A 22,079-nucleotide genomic window follows, 5' to 3' on the forward strand; every position below is an offset into this window, starting at 1 on the left:
AGGTAGAGAAAGTCTTCCAATATCTTTCATCACCAATCCTGCTGGCTTTTAGGAACATGCTTAAGACCTGGTTCTTCCCACAACTCTGGACTAGGGTGGGATTACCAAGTAATCATCGGGTATGTGTAGTGTTTAGGACTGATGTTCCCCCTCAGCCTGGTCAGCTTTTTATTGCAATGCATGTTTTTATTGCTTTTTACCAGTGGTGAAATCCAAATTTTTTTACTACCGGTTCTATGGGCGTGGCTTGGTAGGCATGGTGTGGCTAGGTGGGTGTGGCAGGGGAAGGATACTGCAAAATCTCCATTTCCAACCCACTCCAGGGGAAGGATACTGCAAAATCCCCATTCCCTCCCCACTGAAGGGAAAGGATTTTGCAAAATATCCATCCCCACCCCACTCTGGGGCCAGCCAGAGCTGGTATTTGCCGGTTCTCTGAACTACTCAAAATTTCCACTACCGGTTCTCCAGAACCTGTCAGAACCTGCTGGATTTCACCCCTGGTTTAATTTACCCTGTATATTAAGATAATCATTTGGTAAGTGAGCAGTTTTAGAAATCTGCTAAATACTCCCCCACCCTGAAACTCAACAGTTTTGGCAACAGCCAAGCTCACTGTGTGTTTTTCACTCCACATATTGCCTTCTGAGGGAGATGAAAAATGTGGCCTCTAAGTATTTTAAACGTGGTCGTTGGGTACAAGAGTCATGTTCTTTGCTTTCTGTTTCTTGACCTCCACCTGTTGTATAAATAATGAATGCTGTGGCTTTTAGGTATTCTCCTTGAGATTATAAATGAGGGCAATTGTTGAAAATTAAAATATTCAGGCTTTATATTATTTAGAAGAACCACAATTGTTTCTTTTTCATTAGAAACATAAATTCTGGATGCACATTCCTAGACTGCAGTGTTAACCTGAGTCCAGCATAGCAAACAAAGAACAATTTTAAAAATTAATGTAGAAACAATATTCACCAAAGTTGCATGACATGGATTTGTTTTATAATCTAACCTGTCACAGAGTAACACAAAATGTCCCTGGGTGATCATGGCATTCATGCTAACATTTTCTATATGGTATGGATAATCAACATTAGATATACTATGGAGAGGGAAGAAGAATTGGATGAGATAATTTTCAGTGTGCATAACGTTGCAGCTTACCTAGTTACCGAATGAACATATTTTCTGCCTGTTCACACAATACACTGAATTATAAATTAATCAAACAGACTGAATAACCGGCTATTCCATCAGGTTTAACCTAGCTAAGTTTACTAACTTGTTTGAATACATTTATAAGGCCTTTACATAAGTGTGTTCTGTCCACACAACTACAAAGGGGCCTCAGAGTAGGCAGAATGTAAAGTCAAGTCTTGTCAGCTGTACACATCAAATAATTGCTACTGCTAATTTATTGCATAAAAATATCCTAACCACCTGCTTCTGAAGAAAGACTCCTGGGTCTGCGTATGCACAGTAAGGATTTTCAGGTCAGTGCTGTTCTTTGAGGCACATTTTGGGTTTAAATTTCATTGTATTAAATGCTCCCTCTACAGCTTTAGGTAGATACATTGGATATCTCTGCAGTTTCTTTCTGGAGCTGAATGTTCCTCCTTGGCCTTTTCCTTTGGATTGGCTTGTAATCGCTTCTACTTGGCTGGTATCTTGGGAATATCTCCGAGGGGCACGAAGGATCCAGTTGGAATGTAAGCTGTGTTCTCTTGAACTAGAAACAACTGAAATATGGAACCAAACTTAATATAAATGTAACTTTACAACAAGGGTGAGGGTACAAAATATGTAGAGGCCGCTTAGGTTCTGCACACAGAAGGCTCCAAGTTCAGCCTCCAGTATTTCTTGGCAAGAGTTTTAAGAAAGCTGCTGCTAATAAAACAAGGCTAGATGGACCAATCATCTGGCTCAAGAGAAAACTGCTTTCCATATTTCTGAACTAGGGATAGGCTAACTAGGTCACAGGATCCAACTCCTTCACTATGCTCTAACTTTTAAGTCCCCCAAAGCACTAGAAGATTGGGTCACTGAAATGTAGCTTTAATAGGATTGAACAGCTGTTTGTAAAGATGTCAAAGTAAGAGTAGAAATGAATATACCAAACCGCAGTGAGGCAAAAAAAACAACAACACAACAACAACAACAACCCATCTTTAAAACATTTGCAGCTCCCAAATCCATAGTATTATAGATACTTTATGAAACTATTTTCTGGGATATTTATATAATCTAGTCACCTGATATAACTCTATTTTCACTATTAATTTCTAACTGAATTTCTAGCTGAATTCACCCAAAGAGAGATAATTTTTGATACTAATAATGATTGGTATCAAACATTTTAACTGATTATTTAAATTGGTATGTGACAAATATACAGTATACAGTACCAATACTGTATTTGATATTATGGAATATGGGGAAATTAGATGGGGAATAACTCATTAAGTGGTTTTATGAGGGATGAAGATACAAGAAGCCACAGATAAATAAATCTGAAGCCCTTTGGACTGAAAGAAATAAAGGACCACACAGGCAGGCCTAGACCTTGGATAGACCATATTCTATTTTTTTGATGGGTTATTCCAAATGGAGTAGTCTGCTTTTGCTCAGCATTAAAGTGCTGGGATGGGACAGCACCCATTTAATTATTCTCCTCTATGCACCTGACTGGATACAGAAAGTTATCCTAAAATTCCTTAGGCATTCAAAAACCACAAATCTGGAACAGGGTTGCAGGGAAGAAGAAGAGGAAAAGATACAGTATTCCAAAAATAGCCAAGTACTGCAAAATCAATAGGTAACAGACAAGTGATACTAATTATTTATTAACTCAATCAGTATATTATCCCTCAATCTTCCAAGCAAAGGAATGGAAAACCCATCCTTGGATGTTTTTGTTTGGAAGAACAGCAGAGATGGAACTTTGTTCAGTTCCCAGCTGAAATATAAGTATACTACATTTGGGGGAAACTTTGATGTATCTATTATTTACTCTTACAACTATGTGTTGTGTTTTATATGAATCTAGGTTGATGCACCAGTTGAGGCCTTTTTTGGTCTGAGTAGGCCTGGAAGCATTCTCATCACTATGCATTTAAGCTCAGTGGCTAAGACGCTGAGCTTGTCGATCAAAAGGTCTGCAGTTCAGCAGTTCGAATCCCTAGTGCCGCGTAATGGGGTGAGCTCCCATTACTTGTCCCAGCTTCTGCCAACCTAGCAGTTCAAAAGCACATAAAAATGGAAGTAGAAAAATAGGGACCACCTTTGGTGGGAAGGTAAAAGCATTCCGTGCACCTTTGGCATTTAGTCATGCTGGCCACATGAGCACGGAGACGTCTTTGGAGAATGCTGGCTTTTCGGCTTTGAAATGGAGATGAGCACTGCCCCCTAGAGTCAGGAATGACTAGCACATATGTGCAAGGGAACCTTTACCTTTACCTCTTAACAAGATTTATATGAGGCTGCCCCTGAAGACAACTCCCAAACTATTACTAGCAGGCAAGGTATTAGTGGATGAGAGCTACTATGGTTATTTAACATTTTGAAAATTCAAATCTGATGGATGCTATTCCGCATTTATTCAAATAGCAATAGCAATAGCCTATACCACTTCATAGTGCTTTACAGCCCTCTCTAAGTGGTTTACAGAGTCAGCCTATTGCCCCCAACAATCTGGGTCCTCATTTTACCCACCTCGGAAGGATGGAAGGCTGAGTCAACCTTGAGCCTGGTGAGATTTTATTAGTTTATTTATTAATAATAATTTATTTATTAAATAAATAAATTATTTAATAAATTTATTTATTAAATAATTTAAATAAATAATTTATTTATTAGCATTTATTAGAAATGTTATTAATACTATTTATAGATATATATAGATACATATATATGTACTTACTATCAAAATCTACATCAACATGTGGATGATCCCTCACAACTTTGTGAAATCTTTCTGCCTCCAGTTTTGCAATAATTGAGTCAAAATAAGCGATTGCTTCAGTCACATCTGAACTGAATTGTGAGCCATTTCTGTCCGCTGGGATCTGGATGGTGTGACAATGGTTTAATTAGAATAAACAAGCATTATAATTGGAACCCTCTCTCCAACTTTCAAGGATACAAAATGTCGACCTTTCAGAAAACAAACCAATAAGATGCTAATTTTTTGTTTTGGCTAATTTATCTTAAACTCCATTTAAATTAGCTATTATGCTGCTTTTTGTAATATATGTGGATTATCTTTAATGTTATATGTCTCTGGATGTGTGCATATATAAGTAGATATTCAAAAAAATATCATTTTCCAGGTGTGTGTGTGTGTGTATTCCAAATAATAATATAGAACTATTCTTGATGCAATCATTATTGGCCTTATGATTCTTTTGGATCAAGGCTGATCTCAACTTATAATTAGCAGGAAAAAGCAAGCAAATGAGAAAAAGCATTTAGCTAAAAAATATTCAGAAGAAATTCCAGGAAGCCAAATTTTATCAAAGTAATGTTGAATCTTGATTTTCTTTTTACTGAAGTACTGTAGGCCTTTTGGTATTTTGAAATTCTACTCCATGAGCTACATTTAGCAAAGCAAGGATTGAGGAAAACTAATCTTCAGAATATCTGCAAAAAATAAAAGGTTGCCTATCCCTAATTTTTTTTTATACTGTGTCACAAAAAGTCTATTCATTAGCTCTCTCATCTGAACCTTTAAAGAATTCTAATGTCACTTGATATCAAGGTATCTCTCTTATTGACAGAAATTAAAATCTTAGCATCTTTGTTACAGGGAAAGGATGCTAGTAAAGTTGTAATACAGATACGGAGAGAATTGCTGAATGACCAGTAACATCTTCAGAGTGATACACCCCCTACTTTTGCTAGCAGTTTAAATTGTCATTCGTATTAACGTAACAAAAGTGGTAGGCTATCCAACATAGTAAACAATACATTAATTTATAGTATTTATTTTTTTGGACATGAAAACTGAGTGATTTCTGTGAGCAGTTAGCATGGCCATAAACAGACATGTTTTATGGATAGAAGACAAATGTCTATGGAGATTCTCAGTCATCCAGGACATGGTTGTCCCAAAGGTGCTTTTTCAAGAGGCAACTGGAGTTTCTTGTTTTCCTTTGAAGACGTTTCGCTTCCCATCCAAGAAGCTTCTTCAGCTCTGACTTCCATTCCCCACCATCCAGTCAGAGCTGAAGAAGCTTCTCGGATGAGAAGCGAAATGTCTTCAAAGAAAAACCAGAAAGTCCAGTTGCCTCTTGAAAAAGCACCTTTGGGATAGAAGACAAATGTGTGCAGAAAAAGTGTCAACCCATTGTTTATTACAAGAGAATGACATAAACATTTGTCAAAAGGAAACAAACCTCTCTTGTTGTTCCTTCCCAAAGGCCGAAACTTGAGCTTCAGTTTCTTGAAATTAGAACCTTTCCAGTCATGGATTTAGCCCCCAGGAGATCTTCATTTTCAAACTGCTCATATTTTAGTTTGTGTGTGTGGTTTTTTTTTAATTGCTTTATTTTTCTGGCGAGAGAAGCAATTCTATCCCAATCAGTGGTAGCTTTTAAGCTTGTTTATGATTGGTGAGAATGCACAAAACCTGAAAAGTAAATATCCTTACTCTGAATATTATATGTGACCAGGCTGTGTTCGTGTGGCAGACTATATGGAGTCTGACACTAAAGGTTATTACAAAACATAAGCTCACCACATTCCCAAACATATAGCTCATCTCCTCACATCTTCCCATGCAAGTTTATTTCGTTCTTATTTCACTTCTCCAAAGGGAATGGTTGTAACATATTCTATGTAAACAAGGGAATAACATATCCTACCTTAGAAGTCAGTTTGGGTGGAGGAGGAGCTTGGGTTTTTGTGGTTGTTGCTGAAGATTTTGCAGGCAAAGGGGAAATTTCAGGCACTCTGCCCAAGGCTTTCAAATCCTTGACCCCCGCAAGGTATTTTTTCCTTAGAGCTAACAAATCTTGTAAATATTGCAAACAGTCTTGTGTCTTTGAGTACATCCATGCCTTTTCTTCTTTCAGCTGAAGGCAGGCAACTGAATTAAGGCTGGTGGTACTTTTGCTTTTTTTCAGAGGTTCGATGAGTGTATGATCCTCATCTCTGAGAGCATACATAGAGGTGCTACGGATCAAACGAACCGCAGAGCCATCATAAGCTGGGATCCCATCAGATAAACTACTCCTACTGGAGTTGGGATGAAATATGGAGTGTATTTTCCTGAACATAGCGTAGTTCCTTCTTCAACTATTCCATCTAACATTCAGTCTCACTCCAGTGTGTCTTCTAATGGACATTTCTTGCCAACACAGAAAAAGGTTGTGTGTGTTGATTATGAATGGGATCAGGGTTTCTTCTGCTTCAGACTTCTTTTGGCCCATCTCTTCATTTCTTTTCCAAACTTTGCCAAAGATGAAGGAATACAATGTCATCAGTCTTATCTTTATGCAGCCTGCAACTTCGGTTCACCGAAAGGTTGCAGCAGCTCTTCTTTGTTTCTTTGTGCTGACCATGGTGCTGAAATAGTCTACATTTATAATGAAAAATATTTAGCACTTCTGAGTATGTCAGAAGGCTACATAAAAGATACTAACACATCAGCATCCGGTGCATTTCTAATCAATATTAGATAATATCCTGCAGAAGCTGGAAGCTAGAAGGGATTTTGTTTTCTCTGCTATGGCAACCGAAGCATGGTTACCGCTATCTGATAACACACATGAGTGTTGAGAATAAAGCAGGCTAAGATCCATTACACTGAGCATGGAAGACTGGCCTTCAAATAAAACACATCTAATAATCTAAGATGGTTATTGTTGATGACTATAGGTACAGTTAATCTAGTGCTGTACATGATAGATTTAATGTATTTTGTTTTCTTCGGGAGGCTGAATATTCAGATGCCCACCCTAAGCCTAAGGTCCAAGAACTCACTATCCTTTTTGCTCCTGGGAGTTCCCTGAGAGCTTTGGTTAAGCACATATGGAGCTGCATTGTTTGGGGAGGGCTAATGAAACATCAGATAATTGCTAAGTCTTTCTCCCCTTCCACAAGTAATCCTCAATTTATGACTACAGCTCAGGGGTGAAATTCAGCAGGTTCTGACAGGTTCTGGAGAACCGGTAGCAGAAATTTTGAGTAGTTTGGAGAACTGGTAAATACCACCTCTGACTGGCCCCACAGTGGGGTGGGAATGGAGATTTTGCAGTATCCTCCCCCTGCCATGCCCACCAAGCCACACCCACCAAGCCACACCACGCCCACCACGCCACACCACGCCCACCAAGCCACAGAACCGGTAGTAAAAAAAATTGAATTCCACCACTGCTACAGCTGGCACCAGAATCTTGATCATTGAGTGAAGATCCCCACATAACTGCTTTGCTCAACAGCCACAATCCAGGCACTCCTGGCTGTGGTTATGAAGCAATCTCCCAGGCCACTAAGCAGACAGAGGGAAAGAGCTGCCTGCTTAGCTCAGCTCTCCTTCATGCACAGAAAGGAGCTGCTCCAGCATGCTGCAGGAATGGAGCTTGGATCTTTGGGATTAGAGCTCCGTTTTCCACCCCACCTATGGAGTTCAGCTCTTCTCAGTAGGCACCTCTCTCAGCCAGCCCCCAGCGACAAGAGATCCTCTTGGCAGGTAGCAGCAGCTTGCAGCCTTGCCTGCCAGCTTCCACATTGTCTTTCTGGTGAAGCCGTCAGAGAAGATTGCAAATGAGTAAGGATGGGAGACCAACAGGACAGCAGTGTAGATTAGGAAGTCGGAATAATAAAATGCCTCCCAGAGGAAGGCAGCAGCAAACCACTAGGCTCAATTATCAAGAAAACTATGTGGGGATATACATGAAGGCCCTAGGATTCTGATTCAATTTTCAGAAGATTTCTTTTAATATTAAAAAACCCCTGAAATATAATTAGAATACTTGCTGTCTTTGAATCTAACACTTAAAACTGGTTGGTTGCATTATCTTATCCATCTCCCCATCACTCAGTCTTGCTACTCTATGCTATTGTCCACCTGCAAATACCCTGGTGAGTGCTTGAATGATACAGTTCTTATGTCCAACCTGGAAAGATGTGGTACTGATCCTTCCATCATCTGCCTTCAAAACCCATCTGAACTGCAGCCTAGAGGATGAGGGCAAAGAAGAGAAGAGCAGTGGGAAAGAGGTAACAAGCTGCAAGCTTGCTTACCAAGAATCTATCCCACTGTTCCTCAAACATAACCGTTTTAAGATGTGTGGACTTCAGCTCCCAGAGTTCTGTAGCCAGAATGCTGCCTGGGAAATCTTAGGTGTTAAGTCCATATATCTTAAAGTTATCAAATTTGAGAAACGCTGATCTATCCAGAAAACTCTATCACCACAATACAGTATCATAATCTGCTTTACTGTTGAGACTGTGCAGGAAGATCAAAAGCCACATCATTTCAACTTGTCCTCTCCATGTGTTGCTTGGAGTTTTGAGACATCCATACAAAAGCCAGAATAAAATTGGTGCACACTGTATCTGGGAAAATTCTGATTCCCTTTGCTTTGAGTTCTGACTGTTCTGAAAGCACAGCTGGCGCCATCTCGTGGTGTTTTAAAGACGTTTTAGCAAAGGGTAGATTTACATGACGCATCCGTTATTAATACACAGGCTTAGAAAGAGATGTAAGATCTTGGTTGTGTGGTTTAGTGGTTTTTTTAAAAAATTCCAAATTATTAGTTTGAATATTTTACTTTTTTCCACTTTCAGTGTTGAAAGTTCAGGAACTGACATTACTTCAACTGCAGTTTTATTGTAAGGCTATTAGATTAGCAACTCATAGATTCTGAGTACTGTTGTTGTTCGCTTTGTATAAATAAATCCCAGATGATTATAGCTCATATGTAAGTGCATATTTGCATATTAGTAGATGGGCAATGTGTTTGAAAAAAGAAAAACAAAAGCAAGTGTCTATACATGTATTGGTCTAAGCCATGGGTGTCAAACTCAATTTCATTGAGGGCCACATCAGGGTTGTGTTTGACCTTAGGGGCCTGGGTGGGTGTGGCTGGGGTGGGCATGCCCAGTTTGACATCACTCATGTCAGGGGCGCTTATGGTGGCCCAAGCACTCTGCCAGTGAAAATGGGCTCCTGAGCTCTGTTTTTGGCTGCGACGGCCTCCTACAATCCTCTGCCAGCGAAAACAGAACCACACACAGCCCTCCTGAGCTCCATTTTTGCTGGCAGAGGCACTGTGGGAAACAGCCACCTGCTGTTTCCAGGGTGGCCCCACAGTTAGGGCCAGATCTAAGCACCCCACAGGCCGGATCTGGCCTGTAGGCCTTGAGTTTGACACGCTTGGAGTAAGTGATATAGGGATTTCTCAGATGTGATGAAACGCAATAGGATTGTATTCTCTGTTCCTTCTGAGTTTTCTCTTGTCAAAAGATACTGGAGAGCAGACACATGCAAAAGCCTGTAGACAGGCATTCCAGTTAGGTTGCATACAAATTCCATGTTGGACCAAGTGCCCCAGAAATTCACGAAAGCTGACTTCTCTCTGGGAATCACACACATCCACAATTAATCCAGCTCAATTTACCTCTGTGTACCTGGTGGTTCTCTGTGCTACAGTGAGCAGACATCAGAAGCCTGTGCTTTAATTAGAACAGGATTAATTCAAGCTGACTGCCTCTCTGTGTGTAAATAGGGCGTTAGGGGTCAGAAAGTACTAAGTACTTTTAAATGTCTCCTTGCATAATGTTAAAAGCTACCAGAAAATGGATGACCTTTGTGTAAGCAAAAGAATTAAGGGGAAATTGTGAAGTCATTTGGTACCACTGAACTTAATCACTCTAGTTATGTAGAGCAACCATTGCTAATTATAACTTGGTGCTATAGCTGTCCCAGAGCCAGGCTGCTCCTGAAGAATTTTCTGTTTGGTGAGCTCAGAATTAGACTGAAGGATGACTAGTCTCTGGGTGTAATGTATTAACAAGGGATTAGGGGGAAAAACCTAATACAAGGCTTATTCAGTCCTTAATGCTCAATGGGTGATTTCAGACCAATTGTAATGTCTCAGACAAACCTATTTATCAAGAAAGTTGAGGCTCCTGGAAGAAAGTGGCATATAAATCTAAGAAACTACAGGACAGTTGTAAAATGTAGTCTCCGTTGCATGGAATCCTTTGGGTATACAACTTTTCAGGGATTGAAAGGAACGTCTAGTTTTTGATGCAAGCTTTACCCTACTCCAAAAATTAAGGAGCTAGGACAGAAGCTCAATTCAGTCCCATTCCATTCCATTCCATTCCATTCCATTCCATTCCATTCCAGTGAAACTAGAATTATAATTATAACTTTTAATAGAATATTGTTCTCACATTTGAGGGAAAAATGCTTTCATTTTAAATAGGAAGCAACTGTGCCCCCAAACTGCTGCTCACCTTCAGTGCATGCATTGGTTTTCTCTCACTGGTTACTTCCGCTTTCTGATCTGGAGTCACCTGGCACAATCCATTCTGTAGCCTAGTTTTCACATAGTACAAAGAGCAGACTATAGAGAAACAGGTTAGACATCAGAAGCAACTTCCTGACTGTCAGCCTGTAGTGTAGGCTACCATGTGACATGGTGATTTCTCTTTCACTGAACTACTTCAGACAAAAGCTAGATGATCCATCTGCCAGAGATGCTCTATGGCTCCTGCAAAGCAGAAGATTGGAGTAGATTACTTCTAAGATCCCTTTCAGATCAATGAGTTTTTTAATATTGTTACCAATACCTACGGTAGTCCAACTTATATTTCTATTGTTTTGGAAGGCATACAATGAGACCAGTGTTGGGTAACTATTTAAGATTATATCATGTCTATAAGATTATTAAGAACTACAACAACCGAAAAGGAAATTGTAGAGTTTTAAAATATTAATTTCATTGAAAATTACAAGTGCAAAGATAAAAATCAATCAAAGCTATAAAAAGGGATAAAAATTGGTGCACATAATAAAAAATAGAAAGAAAAATAGAAAAGAAAGAATATACTAAAGAAAGGAAATTTATAAGGCAATGACTTCCCTCTTCATCACATGTATAAACAATTTTAGTAATTTATCCCTTCTCTTAAAATACAACAAATTGTATTACTTTTACTCTTACTTTTACCTATCTTGATCATTAGTCCCTTCAAATAATGTTCTGGAACTTTATTTCTTTTCATTTTTTCTTTGTCTTATCTTGTAAAATTCGTCAAAGTTTTAACAATCCTCTTTTGAAATCCAATATGGGAAAATTATCTAGGTCACTCTCTTGGATTATTTCTATATAAATTTTTAATTGTTAAATATCAGCTGGTTTCTTTTGTATGTTCAGGGTAGCATCTTTTTTAAAATATCATTCTTGTAGCCTGTCATTTTAAAATCCACTTTCAGATCAATCTCAAGCGTGTCAGCTTTGTCTATTTGTTTCTGTCCCATAACATCTTTTAATGTACAGTCTAATTATAGAAGCAGACACTCTTAATTTCTGAGTCCACCATTCAAAAATCCTTCTATATGTCCACTTTTAAAATATTTTGCTTCATTCTATATTAGTAAGGGTTAAAAGGTTCTGTTTTAATTATACTTTTTAGTTTTTTCTGTTCCCTCTAGTGTCAAAGTCTCAACTTTCAAAGTCTCATCCTATCACATTTTTTTCAATTCAAAACTTTCCCCATAGGAAGGATTCTTACAATTAATTCCAAACTCTTATTTTCAATCATCTGGACTCTTAGTCCATTTTTAACTTTCCAAAATCAAAATTCAAATTACCCTTTTGCTGTTTATTATTTTTTTTAAAAAAAAAACCTTGTATTTAAAACTTTTGCTAAGAATTGAACTAAACTCCCCCAATGTTTTCAGACTTGTTGATTTAAAATCTTTTAATACCTAAAATCAGTTAACAAGAAATTTCCAAAGGTAACTAGAAAAGGAAGCATGTGAACTTGGTGTCCTTAAAGGCAGTGACCATGGTTTGAGCATGATGATGGCTATTTCCTTGTTTCCCAGAGCTCTAAATCCACTGCCCACTTGATATCAAGGCACCCTTAAATCAAGTCACTAAACCTTCCTTGTTTGGAGAGGAATTACAATGAAGTGGTCTTCATTCCCAGGAATCATCAACTCCCCTTTAAGCTATGCTATCCTCAATTCACAATTTCTTCTTTGGAAGTGAACAAAAATGCTTCTTGTTGGTCAATGGAAATTGTGGAAAATAGCATCAGATGAAAAAAATCTTGAAAAAGTATTTAGTTAAACATTCTTTTACTAACATTTGACCATTTCCCCCTTGTAATTTACATCAATTCACACAAATACTGTATATTTCAGACAGAAATCCAAAACCTGACCATCTAAATTTTATTGATGGATTGATTTCATTTTATGATTTTTTTTGTAAAAGAAGTGTTCAATTATGTGTCATTTGCACTTTTTTTTTACAAACTACAACAAAAGGGGAAGAAACCCCAACAACTAACAACAATGAAAACAAAACCTTCACAAGATTACATGATGCTTAGAAAAATGTAGGAGAGTAGGCCTGTGATGTATCATTCCTTACTCACAATAAGACAGGGGTGTTTTTTGTTTTAGTTTTTCTGGTCCAAATTTGTGTTCATTTCCTTTGCCACTGACCTCCAAGAAAACCAAAGAGCTGATTTAGTGATTCTTGTGCTTTAAAATCACAAGAATACTGGGTATTAGTTGGGAGAGGCTGGTTCAGTTCATTAGACTTTCTTTTTTTTCCAACCTTATAGCTAATGCATAGATTTGGGTATTTGATTTCCATCTGAACAGCAACAGCATTTTTGTGCTATTAACTGCTATTTGTAGTGCTTCTTATTTTAATTATCCAGCTTCCCACTTTTAAAACTTTAAGGTTTTAAGCCAGGTCTTATAAACAAACAAACAAATACTAGGTCCTAGGCGTCAGACAACAAGCTTCTTAGTGCAACTTATTTATTTACAATATTCTCTTCAGGTGCCATCTGAATGTTCTGCTGAACTTGAATGTTACCACAGTGCTCTTTTGCCAAAAAGTGACCAAATTCTAAAATGGGGAAGTTAGAACAATATTACTACATTATTTGACTTCAGACAAAGCCATGGGACATTTCTTAAAAGTTGGGTAGAGGGAAAAAAAAAAAACTGGGTTCCTTCATTCTTCCAGTTCTTCTCTGTGTTGTTAATCTCCAAGATTGTCAGTGTACTGGAATACCTTATCAGCCATCCACAATTGTTTCATTTTTTTTAAAATACAGCTTAGTTACAATTTCGTACATATTTTTTCAAGTCCTTTCTTTCTTTCCTCTTCTTAAAGAGAGTTGTAATTAAAGAACAGCAGGAGAATCATCCGATCAAATTGGTCTCTTTTCGGTGTTCCTTAATTAGTATGACAAAAGGTTTGGTTGGAGTAAGGACTCATGGAATTAATTTTGTCCAGCATGGTCAGGCCTTCTTCTCCTCCTTAATCCCTCACACTGTCTGGGTTAAGATCAACACTGTGCCTGGTACACACACCTGCCACCCTTTCCGCTTCCATTAGCAAATCTGTGGAATGTATAAAATTTGGGGGAGGGATGGAAGGGATGCTGGCAGGTGATACCTTTCTGAGCTGAAGCAGGTCACACGCCTCCTGAGACTTGAATGGTGCTTGTTGGCTCCCTCAGTACCTCGCTGGGATTTGCTGTACCTCTTTGCCTGGCTCCCTACAGAGCCTACAGGAATTTGGTTGGGGTGGTACAGACATCGCCAACAGAGTCCACAGTCATTGGGTGTCTTTTGCAGCAGGGGTCTTATGACTAAGACCCCATCTGGTTATATATTGTGGAGAAGAGGTTACACCTACAACAGACATAGGTCTAACTTAAGTACAACAGAAGGACCCAGCAATGCACTCAACTCTATCTGACAGTAAGTAAACCGTAGGAGTTTTGTGTCATAAAATCATAGAATTCCATGATTTTTTTCTGGAGGAAAATGCATAGATAGTGGTAGGCACTAGTGGAAAATGCTGAAACAAATGTAAATGTATTACTTTTGGATACTATGCTTTGATAGTATGCTTTGCTTTTGACCTAAAATATTTAATAATACACATTAATATTTGAGGTACATATAGCAAACATAGCTTAAAAAAACTTATCTGGGTTTTCTTTTGCTACAAATTTTTTATACATTGTAAAGACCGGTTTATTTTATCATGTGCTTACCAAGGACTAGTCATCAATATCACTTTTCATTTATTTTCTAAATTGTTATTATTAATAAATGTCTATAATCAATTATTTTATTTAAAGTCTTTCAGACAGATTTATAGAATAGTTCAAATGAGACAGTCCCTGGTCTCAGGCTAGCAAGTTTTTTAAAAAATGATGATAAAGGAAGAGGGGATGAGGAGGGAAACAGAAAAATGCAGCCCATGCAAAATTTGGACACAAATCTCCAAATAAATCCACAGTTATTATCTTGCCAATGTATATGGTGAGAGTGTCCACCTGGTCTGCAACACACCTCTCATACAGGTAGTTCCCCTAACAGGGACATGAGGAATTTAAAACATTATATTAGAATGTAGTCCAGTATTCTAAACATTATATAAGAATATAGTCCAGTTGTCATTATCTCTAAAATGGGTTATTCCTATTGCTTGTTGCAGGAAAAGCTACCTTGGTAGTCCAGACTTCTGCCTTTATGCTGTCTCTTTCCATCACCTCCTTTCTTCTGTTATTTTGTGTTCTGAATATTGGAAGCTGTGAGAACTATAATGATCTGAAAAAGCTGGAAACAGAGTTTGCCCTCACTCTTTACCAAAAGCTAGCAGAACGTAATAATAGAACGAATCTTGTCATCTCACCAGCAAGCATTTCTTTTTCTTTGGGACTTCTGCAATTTGGCGCTCGTGGAAAAACCTTTGGACAACTGGAACACGCTTTGGGATACAGCTTTCGTGGTGAGGAATCTTCTGAGACATTAAATATTTAAGGAACACTGCATGTCATTATAAAGTCCATCCGAGAATTTTCATTTTTCTCCACTGCCAAAATCATGTAAACCAAAACTGAGTGCCCTTTGAATTTATGACTATGGTAGTTTTTATGACTTTGTTTTTTGTAACATCTTGTCCATTCAAAATCAGCCAGTACCAAAGTATTACTTTTTAAACATTCTGCTTTTGTCATGCTACAGATTCCCCCCCCCCCACTCTTCATTAAATCACGAAAAAGAGTTTTCCATGTAGAAACGTGCCATTTAAAGGTTTGATGGGAAAGCATAGAACAGAACAGAACAGAACAGAACAGAACAGAACAGAACAGAATAGAATAACAGAGTTGGAAGGGACCTTGGAGGTCTTCTAGTCCAACCCCCTGCTTAGGCAGGAAACCTTACACCACTTCAGAAACTTACCCAAGAACTTCCAACAACTGGAGAGGATCATTTAAAGCTAGTAGACTGCAGAAAGTCACTGGTCTCTTGCACCCAGAATAGCACTAGCTATGTGGACATGGAATTATTACATAGGATCACAAATAAAAAGAGACTTGGCATGTACCTTTAAATGCAATTGCTTTACAACTAATGAGGTTGAGAAATAAATAGAAAGTCAGGGTAGTTTTAAAGATACAGCTCCTTTTGAAATGCAGACAGCACAAATGTTTGCTTTGAGCCACAAAAACACTAAGCTCTTAACTGTTGTTCTAATGGTTTACCTCAACCTACTGTTAAAGAGGAAAGAAATGACAAAGTTGATGGTTAATTAGCAGCTTTGAGTGTTTCCAAAAGCTTATGATTTCCGATGTGAATTTGGTTTCAAAGTCAATTCAATGTGACTGACAATAAATGCTGGTTTTCTCAAAGCAAATACAAGCAATTCCCCCTTAAATATTTCCTCCTCAAAGCAAATATAGAAAATAACAAGCAAATCTGCATCTCTTTATTCTTTATAACTTCTTAGTCATGGAAGCTTCAAAGACTGAGACAAATATTCAGAGATGGACTGGTTGACAACTGATCGATCAAGTGTGTCCAAGTGCAAAGGGGATGAAGAATGGTAGGGGAATAGATTTAATCCTCTCTTCTTCACCTCCACTTATGCTCCCCACCTCTTCCCCATTTGTTCTGGGGCAAATTTTGGGAGTGCACTTTAGAGAGAAGAACCAGAAGAAGATTGTTGAAGGAGCAGATATCCCATGTAACCATTGGGTACAAAACTGGGGGCAGAAGACAAGACCAGAAATAGTATTTATTGGCTCTCTAACAGAGTCATCTAAATGCTAGCAAAACCGTTTTTGGCTAGTTGTGCAGTGAACGTTTCTAGCATCTACTCTTGGTTCCAGTTCAACTCCTTCATTGGCAGGATTGCTACAATGCTTTGGGGCAAAAAAGCAGGGATGTTAGAAGCTACAGGGAGATGAGGAACACTGTATAAGCCACTATTATTCCCTCCTACAGTATGACCTTCCAGAGATCATAGAGGGGGCAATTCTCATTGAGTGGTGTGACTTTGTATCATTATTATTTCTCCCCCTTGACTACCATAATACAAGGACATTTTTTGTTCTTAGATGAGAACATCCAGAATTTCTTGCACACAGCCTACAAAGGAGGAATTAATTCCAACCAAAGTACTATGGTGCACTTGGCATGTACCCTCTTTGTTCAAGCTGGGATGCAGCTTTCACCTCAATTCATTCAGCAGGCTGCATGGTGGGGAAATAACACAGTGCAGCAAACAAACTTCAGCGATCCTAACAGGACCGAAGCACGAATTAGGGAATGGATTACCCAGAATACAGGAGGTAAGCATTTAGTAACCCCTTTGTTGTCCCTTTGCAATGCACATGGTTTGCACCAGCTTTTTTGAGACACTCAAGCACAGAGTAGCAAATGTGTAGGCAAGTGACATTTGAGTGTACTCGCCAACTTTCTCCCATGACCTCTCTGGGCTGTAACCTGCTGAGGCTAGGAAAGACTGGCACGAACCTTAGGACAGAAAGGCATTGAAATATTTTATTGGTACACTCTGGCTGTCTCCGACCTGAACCAAGAAACTCAAAATTTGAGAGCCATAAATCTTGCAAGCAAAAGTGTAATCTTCTCTGCAGCCTGGGTTCATATAATTCTCCTGGTAACTGAAGTTCACAGGCAAGGCAGTGTTTGAAGGCAAACAAGGTTTCGATGAGAACAGTGCAGCCTAAAGTAAAGTATATGGCACAGAAGGTAGATTATCATAGAGTTGTTTCAGCCTTAGACCGGCATGCAGGAGTACAAATGACACTGATCAGCCCTAATTTCCAGTAAAGTACTCCATTTATGATTGAAGAACAAGAAAATTGTCCCCTATTTGTTGTAAATTTCTTCAGGGTCAATATCACTTATGTCCTGGACCTGATCACAGAGATTGCTTCCAAAAACTAAATCAGTGATAAGAGTATATATACACAGCACTCCAGGTTTGGTCCCTGCTAAATTTTCAGCTAAAAACACCTGGAGAAAATTATGAGACAGAGCATCCTATATAAACCTATTTTTTTGCCTAACCTTCTGTTTGGAGAATTGAACATAGAAGAATCAGGAGTATGACAGCTCTCCAAACATCAAGATAAAGATTAGATTCTTTTTTTGCTACCTGACATGTTTGTGACTTTGCTTGGTTCGGCTAGATTTTCCAAAGGCAGTTTACACTTACAGTACTAGCAGTCCAGTGCATCCTAGTAAGGGTTTTTTCCCCCCAGATTGCAATTAAGAGGTCATTAATTTGCCATCAAATCCTTCTTTGTTAAGTCCTAAAAGCACACAAAGTTGTTGTTGTTTCTGAGTTAACATTTCAAACAGAGAATAAATGTGTTACATTCATCTCTGTTGGCAAGATTTCACTCTTTTGTTCTCTGCCCATTACAGAAGCAAGCTGTCTGTCCTTGGACACAATTGCGTCTCCCCTTAACCAAATAGCCGTGGTAAGCACCATGAACTTCAGAAGCACGTGGCAAAGGAAGTTCACTTTCACACACACTCAAGCTTTGTTCTTTACCACTCCAGATGGCATCACCTTGAAAGTGCCTACCATGTATCTCAGAGCGGAAGTCAATTATGGTAAGGATAACAGGGATGGGCTTTTTCTATACAGGCGAGTTTCCATCATGACAGAGAGAAAGAAGCTGGAAGAAAAAGAGAACCAGCATGGTATTAAGGAATCAGGAAGAATCAGGTTCAAGTCCACCCACAGCCCAAGAAGCTAACTGGGTGATTTTGAGTCACTCTCTCTCAGTCCATGTTGTTGCATGGAATAATGGGAGAGGGAGCATTGTGTTCACTGCTTCAAACTCCTGAAAGAATGCAAGTTAAAAAAAAAATCAAACTAACATAAAGACAAGTAAACAAGAAGCTTCAGAGAATATGCAGTAAAAGAAATCACTCTAATGTCTGAATTTTCTGCACTTGTGGAGGGGCGCATAGCAACTATCCCATGTCAAGTGCAGCTAGTCAAACAGTCCTAAACTGTTAAAATGTCATGTAAGAAAAATGGAGAGTAGCACAGTGTTTTCCCTTTTCAAAGAAGCCCACAGCCTTCTCGTCAGCCCTTTTTGTGTCACTTCCAGTTTTCTCTTGCCAGTTGCCATTTAACATCTTTTTTGTTAAAAGCTGATAATTGCTTCCCACATTCTGCTCATCCAGGCACTCAGGTTTGACTAATGACATTTTAAAACACAATGCAAAAATATTAAATAGGTGATAAATCTAGTTAACTATTAAAATCTTGGTGAAACAGTTATATTTTTACAGATTACTGAAACCAATGTTTCTCAACTATAACAACTTTAAGATGTGTGGACTTCAGCATGTTGGCTGGGGAACTCTGGAAGATGAAGTCCACACAGCTTAAAGTTTCTGAGTTTGAAAAAAATTGATCTAAATAATGATACAATGAGCCCCCATTATAGTTTCCAAGACAGAATGTTCCACAGACTTTTAGAACAATGCAGGAGAACAAATAGTTTATGGTGGAAATTATAAGTTTGATGTGTGTTCTGATTTTCATCCTGACCTTAAATTTTGTGTAGTGGTGGAAATATATCCAAAATCCTGCTTAGCCCAGATTTGCTTTTGAATGGTGGTCTTACTTAATACATTCATACTGTAAATGTGACATTTATTACACTAAACCTAAATTAGTGTAATATAGTGACTAAGAAATTATGCTGCAAAGTAGAAAGTTCTTGATTCCAGCTTTATTTCTATTGTGAATTCAATTGGCCACCTTTGATACAACTCTCTTTCAATTCAGTTTCCATATATGCAATAGAGGAAATATTTCTACTAAATGTATAGGACTCTGAGGATTTTTACTGCTACAATACAGCAGTATTTTACTGCTAGTGTAAAAAGTGCCATCTGATTAAATGTACTCGATGCTTTTTAAGAATACCACCCAGTGCATTTCTGTTTGGCATATGTCCATAAATACAAAATGTGAAATATTTTTTCAGATTATTTCTGAATACTTCCAATGTATGAAGCATTATTTTAAAATCCAATAAATATGCAAATAATGGTCAGTGACAAGAAATATTTTGGGGGGGAAGGCTTTCAGTCTGTTTAGTTATCTTGCTGTACCGTAATTATTAATCAAAAATCTGAATAAAAATGGCTTTTTTCAGAATGCTCAGAACTAAACACATATAGCTCATAAACCCTTGTTGAATAGTGTTCTACTGTTGAAATATCACTCTTTAGAAGGTCTTTCTGAAATTACTGAAAATCCTGGTATGTTTGTTAATAGTATACCACTGTTTGTTTGTTTTTTGACTTGCAGGTGAATTCCTAGTGGGCTCTCTGGATCAGATCAGTGTGGTTGAAATACCTTATCTGGAGGAGAAGGTTAGCATGTTTGTGGTGCTTCCATCCAACAGGAGAACCTCTCTAGCCAGGATTGAGACTTACCTCTCGGCTCAAACCTTCTCTCTGTGGTCCAGCACATTGAGAAGAACAGCAATGGATATCTTTCTCCCTAGGTAAACAACAACGGATGTACATCCAGTTGCTTCAACATTTGGATCTCTGCTCGTGTTTGCTGTGTGTGTATGTGTAGCACAAACATGACTGTAGACAAAATGCCATGGCTATGGATATGAAACATGGTAGGAAAGAGGAGAAGACAAAGCCATATCATCTGGATCTGTGCTGCCTAAAATCTTAAGTGTAGAAATCCAGGGATAAGACCTTGGAAAAACTATACAGAAATGATTACAAAAACAAAGGCATGCTTTAAGCCCTAGAAACAGAATAACATATCCAGAATAACACTACATATTCTTGTAAATATGCAATACAGAGGTGGTATTCAGCAGGTTCTGACCAGTTCTGGAGAACCGGTAGCGGAAATTTTGAGTAGTTCGGAGAACTGGTAAATACCACCTCTGATTGGCCCCACCCCCATCTATTCTCTGCCTCCCGAGTCCCAGCTGATCGGGAGGAAATGGGGATTTTGCAGTAACCTTCCCCTGGGGTGGGGTGGGAATGGAGATTTTACAGTATCCTTCCCCTGCCACACCCACCAAGCCAAGCCACGCCCACCAAGCCACACCCACAGAACCAGTAGTAAAAAAAAATTGAATCCCACCAGTGATGCAATATTCAGGATGGACTATGTGCTCTTGAAACGTTGCTCCATTGCAATTCCCATCATATCTCATTCTTAGACATGCTAAGTAGGCTGCTGGGAGGTGAAGTTCACTAAGCCTGTGAGAGGCCGTATGTCACCTTGCCCATAGAGGAATTGCACTGAAAACAACATAGTATATTTATAGTGTTCATCTATCACCTTTCCAGGTTCAAAATTCAAAACCACTTGGATTTAAAGATGATTTTACCTGCATTAGGAATTACAGACATGTTTGAGCAGACTGAAGCCAATTTTAAAGGTATTTCAGGTAAGCTTGCCTATACAACTTTTTCAGGTCAAATGCCATATGCAACTTTGAGGGCTTAGGAGCCACAGAGTAAAAAAAATGTGCAGGATCAGAATAAAGAAAGGAAAAGGCAACTAATTTTAATTAAAAATAAAATAAAATAATACAACAATCTCCTATATATTTAAAATTTTCCCTCTTCTGTGATGTTGAAAATTACAATTCATTGGAAACTTTTGGAAGATCTTAGGAGCTATATGCATTATGTTAAACTAAGGACTCAAATTATAGATTCTGTTCTGTGGCAGTGATTCATCACAAAAAATCTTCTAATTGGAGTTTTGGGTCTACAAAACAATTTTTCTAATCACAGGTGGGCATGGATTATTTCTGGAACAAGAATGTACCTTGTACTCTATTTCACCCAATGCTTTATTTGAGCCTCTGTCACCTAAAATGTTTTGCCATGAAGCTTACAAATCACTTCATTTATCACGGCTAACTTATCCTAGAAGTGCATTCAAAAGCTACATTTTGTGTGTGTCTTTACTTGTATGTCTTTACAACCCTGTAATCCCTTTTAATTGGGATTTGGGGTGACTGAATGGAGCTGAGCATTTACTGGCCAGATGCCCTTCCTAATGCCTACACAAAGTTCACAGCAGATATGTTCTCTTTGCGCCCTAATAGAGAAACATCTGTCACTGCCTAGGATTGAATTTAAGTCTCCCAAGTGTGAGGCAAGTGTCTTCACCTCTAGGCCACCATGCAGCTCATTCAAAAGCCACAATATTGGTGTAAAAATAAAAACCCTCAGTTGAAAAGCCTATGTAGAACTTTAATATAGGGAGAAAGAATAAGTAAAATAGATAAAGTTATTTTGGATAAGGATTTTTTTTTTGTAAGGATACTTACAAAACTGTTGACTCAGTTCTCATTGCAATTCATGTATTCATTAATGGATGGGCTCCACTTCACGGGGGATACTTACTAAATTTATAAATGGCATTAACTTTATAATTTCTGGAAGAAACTCTCTCTTTTCCGCAGGCCTTTATTTCATTTTGTCAATCTGTCAAACAACACCCATCTGTCTTTGTACATTTTGACTGAGC

The 22,079-nt window shown here is 38.3% G+C and overlaps 2 protein-coding genes across 2 annotated transcripts in view; one reads left to right on the forward strand and one right to left on the reverse strand.

The window, feature by feature from the left end:
* SERPINE3 (serpin family E member 3) overlaps window positions 1-22,079 on the forward strand; it is a 43,176-nt gene that overhangs the window by 15,368 nt on the left and 5,729 nt on the right. Inside the window, exons 3-7 of the mRNA XM_070955877.1 lie at window positions 14,713-15,008; window positions 16,621-16,854; window positions 17,957-18,148; window positions 19,869-20,067; window positions 20,885-20,985. Coding sequence (XP_070811978.1) covers window positions 14,713-15,008; window positions 16,621-16,854; window positions 17,957-18,148; window positions 19,869-20,067; window positions 20,885-20,985 — 1,022 coding nt within the window. The remainder of the gene's footprint in view (window positions 1-14,712; window positions 15,009-16,620; window positions 16,855-17,956; window positions 18,149-19,868; window positions 20,068-20,884; window positions 20,986-22,079) is intronic.
* On the reverse strand, window positions 1,495-6,275 carry CUNH13orf42 (chromosome unknown C13orf42 homolog). Its single transcript, XM_070955863.1, has 3 exons — window positions 5,862-6,275; window positions 3,920-4,064; window positions 1,495-1,739 (listed from the first exon to the last, which is right to left on the reverse strand). Exons 1-3 carry the CDS (start codon window positions 6,273-6,275, stop codon window positions 1,495-1,497), a joined length of 804 nt encoding a protein of 267 aa, XP_070811964.1.

Source organism: Pituophis catenifer, unplaced genomic scaffold (assembly GCF_029215685.1).
Source record: "Pituophis catenifer annectens isolate HBS135680 unplaced genomic scaffold, rPitCat1.0.hap2 SCAF_1, whole genome shotgun sequence".
NCBI lineage: Eukaryota > Metazoa > Chordata > Lepidosauria > Squamata > Colubridae > Pituophis > Pituophis catenifer.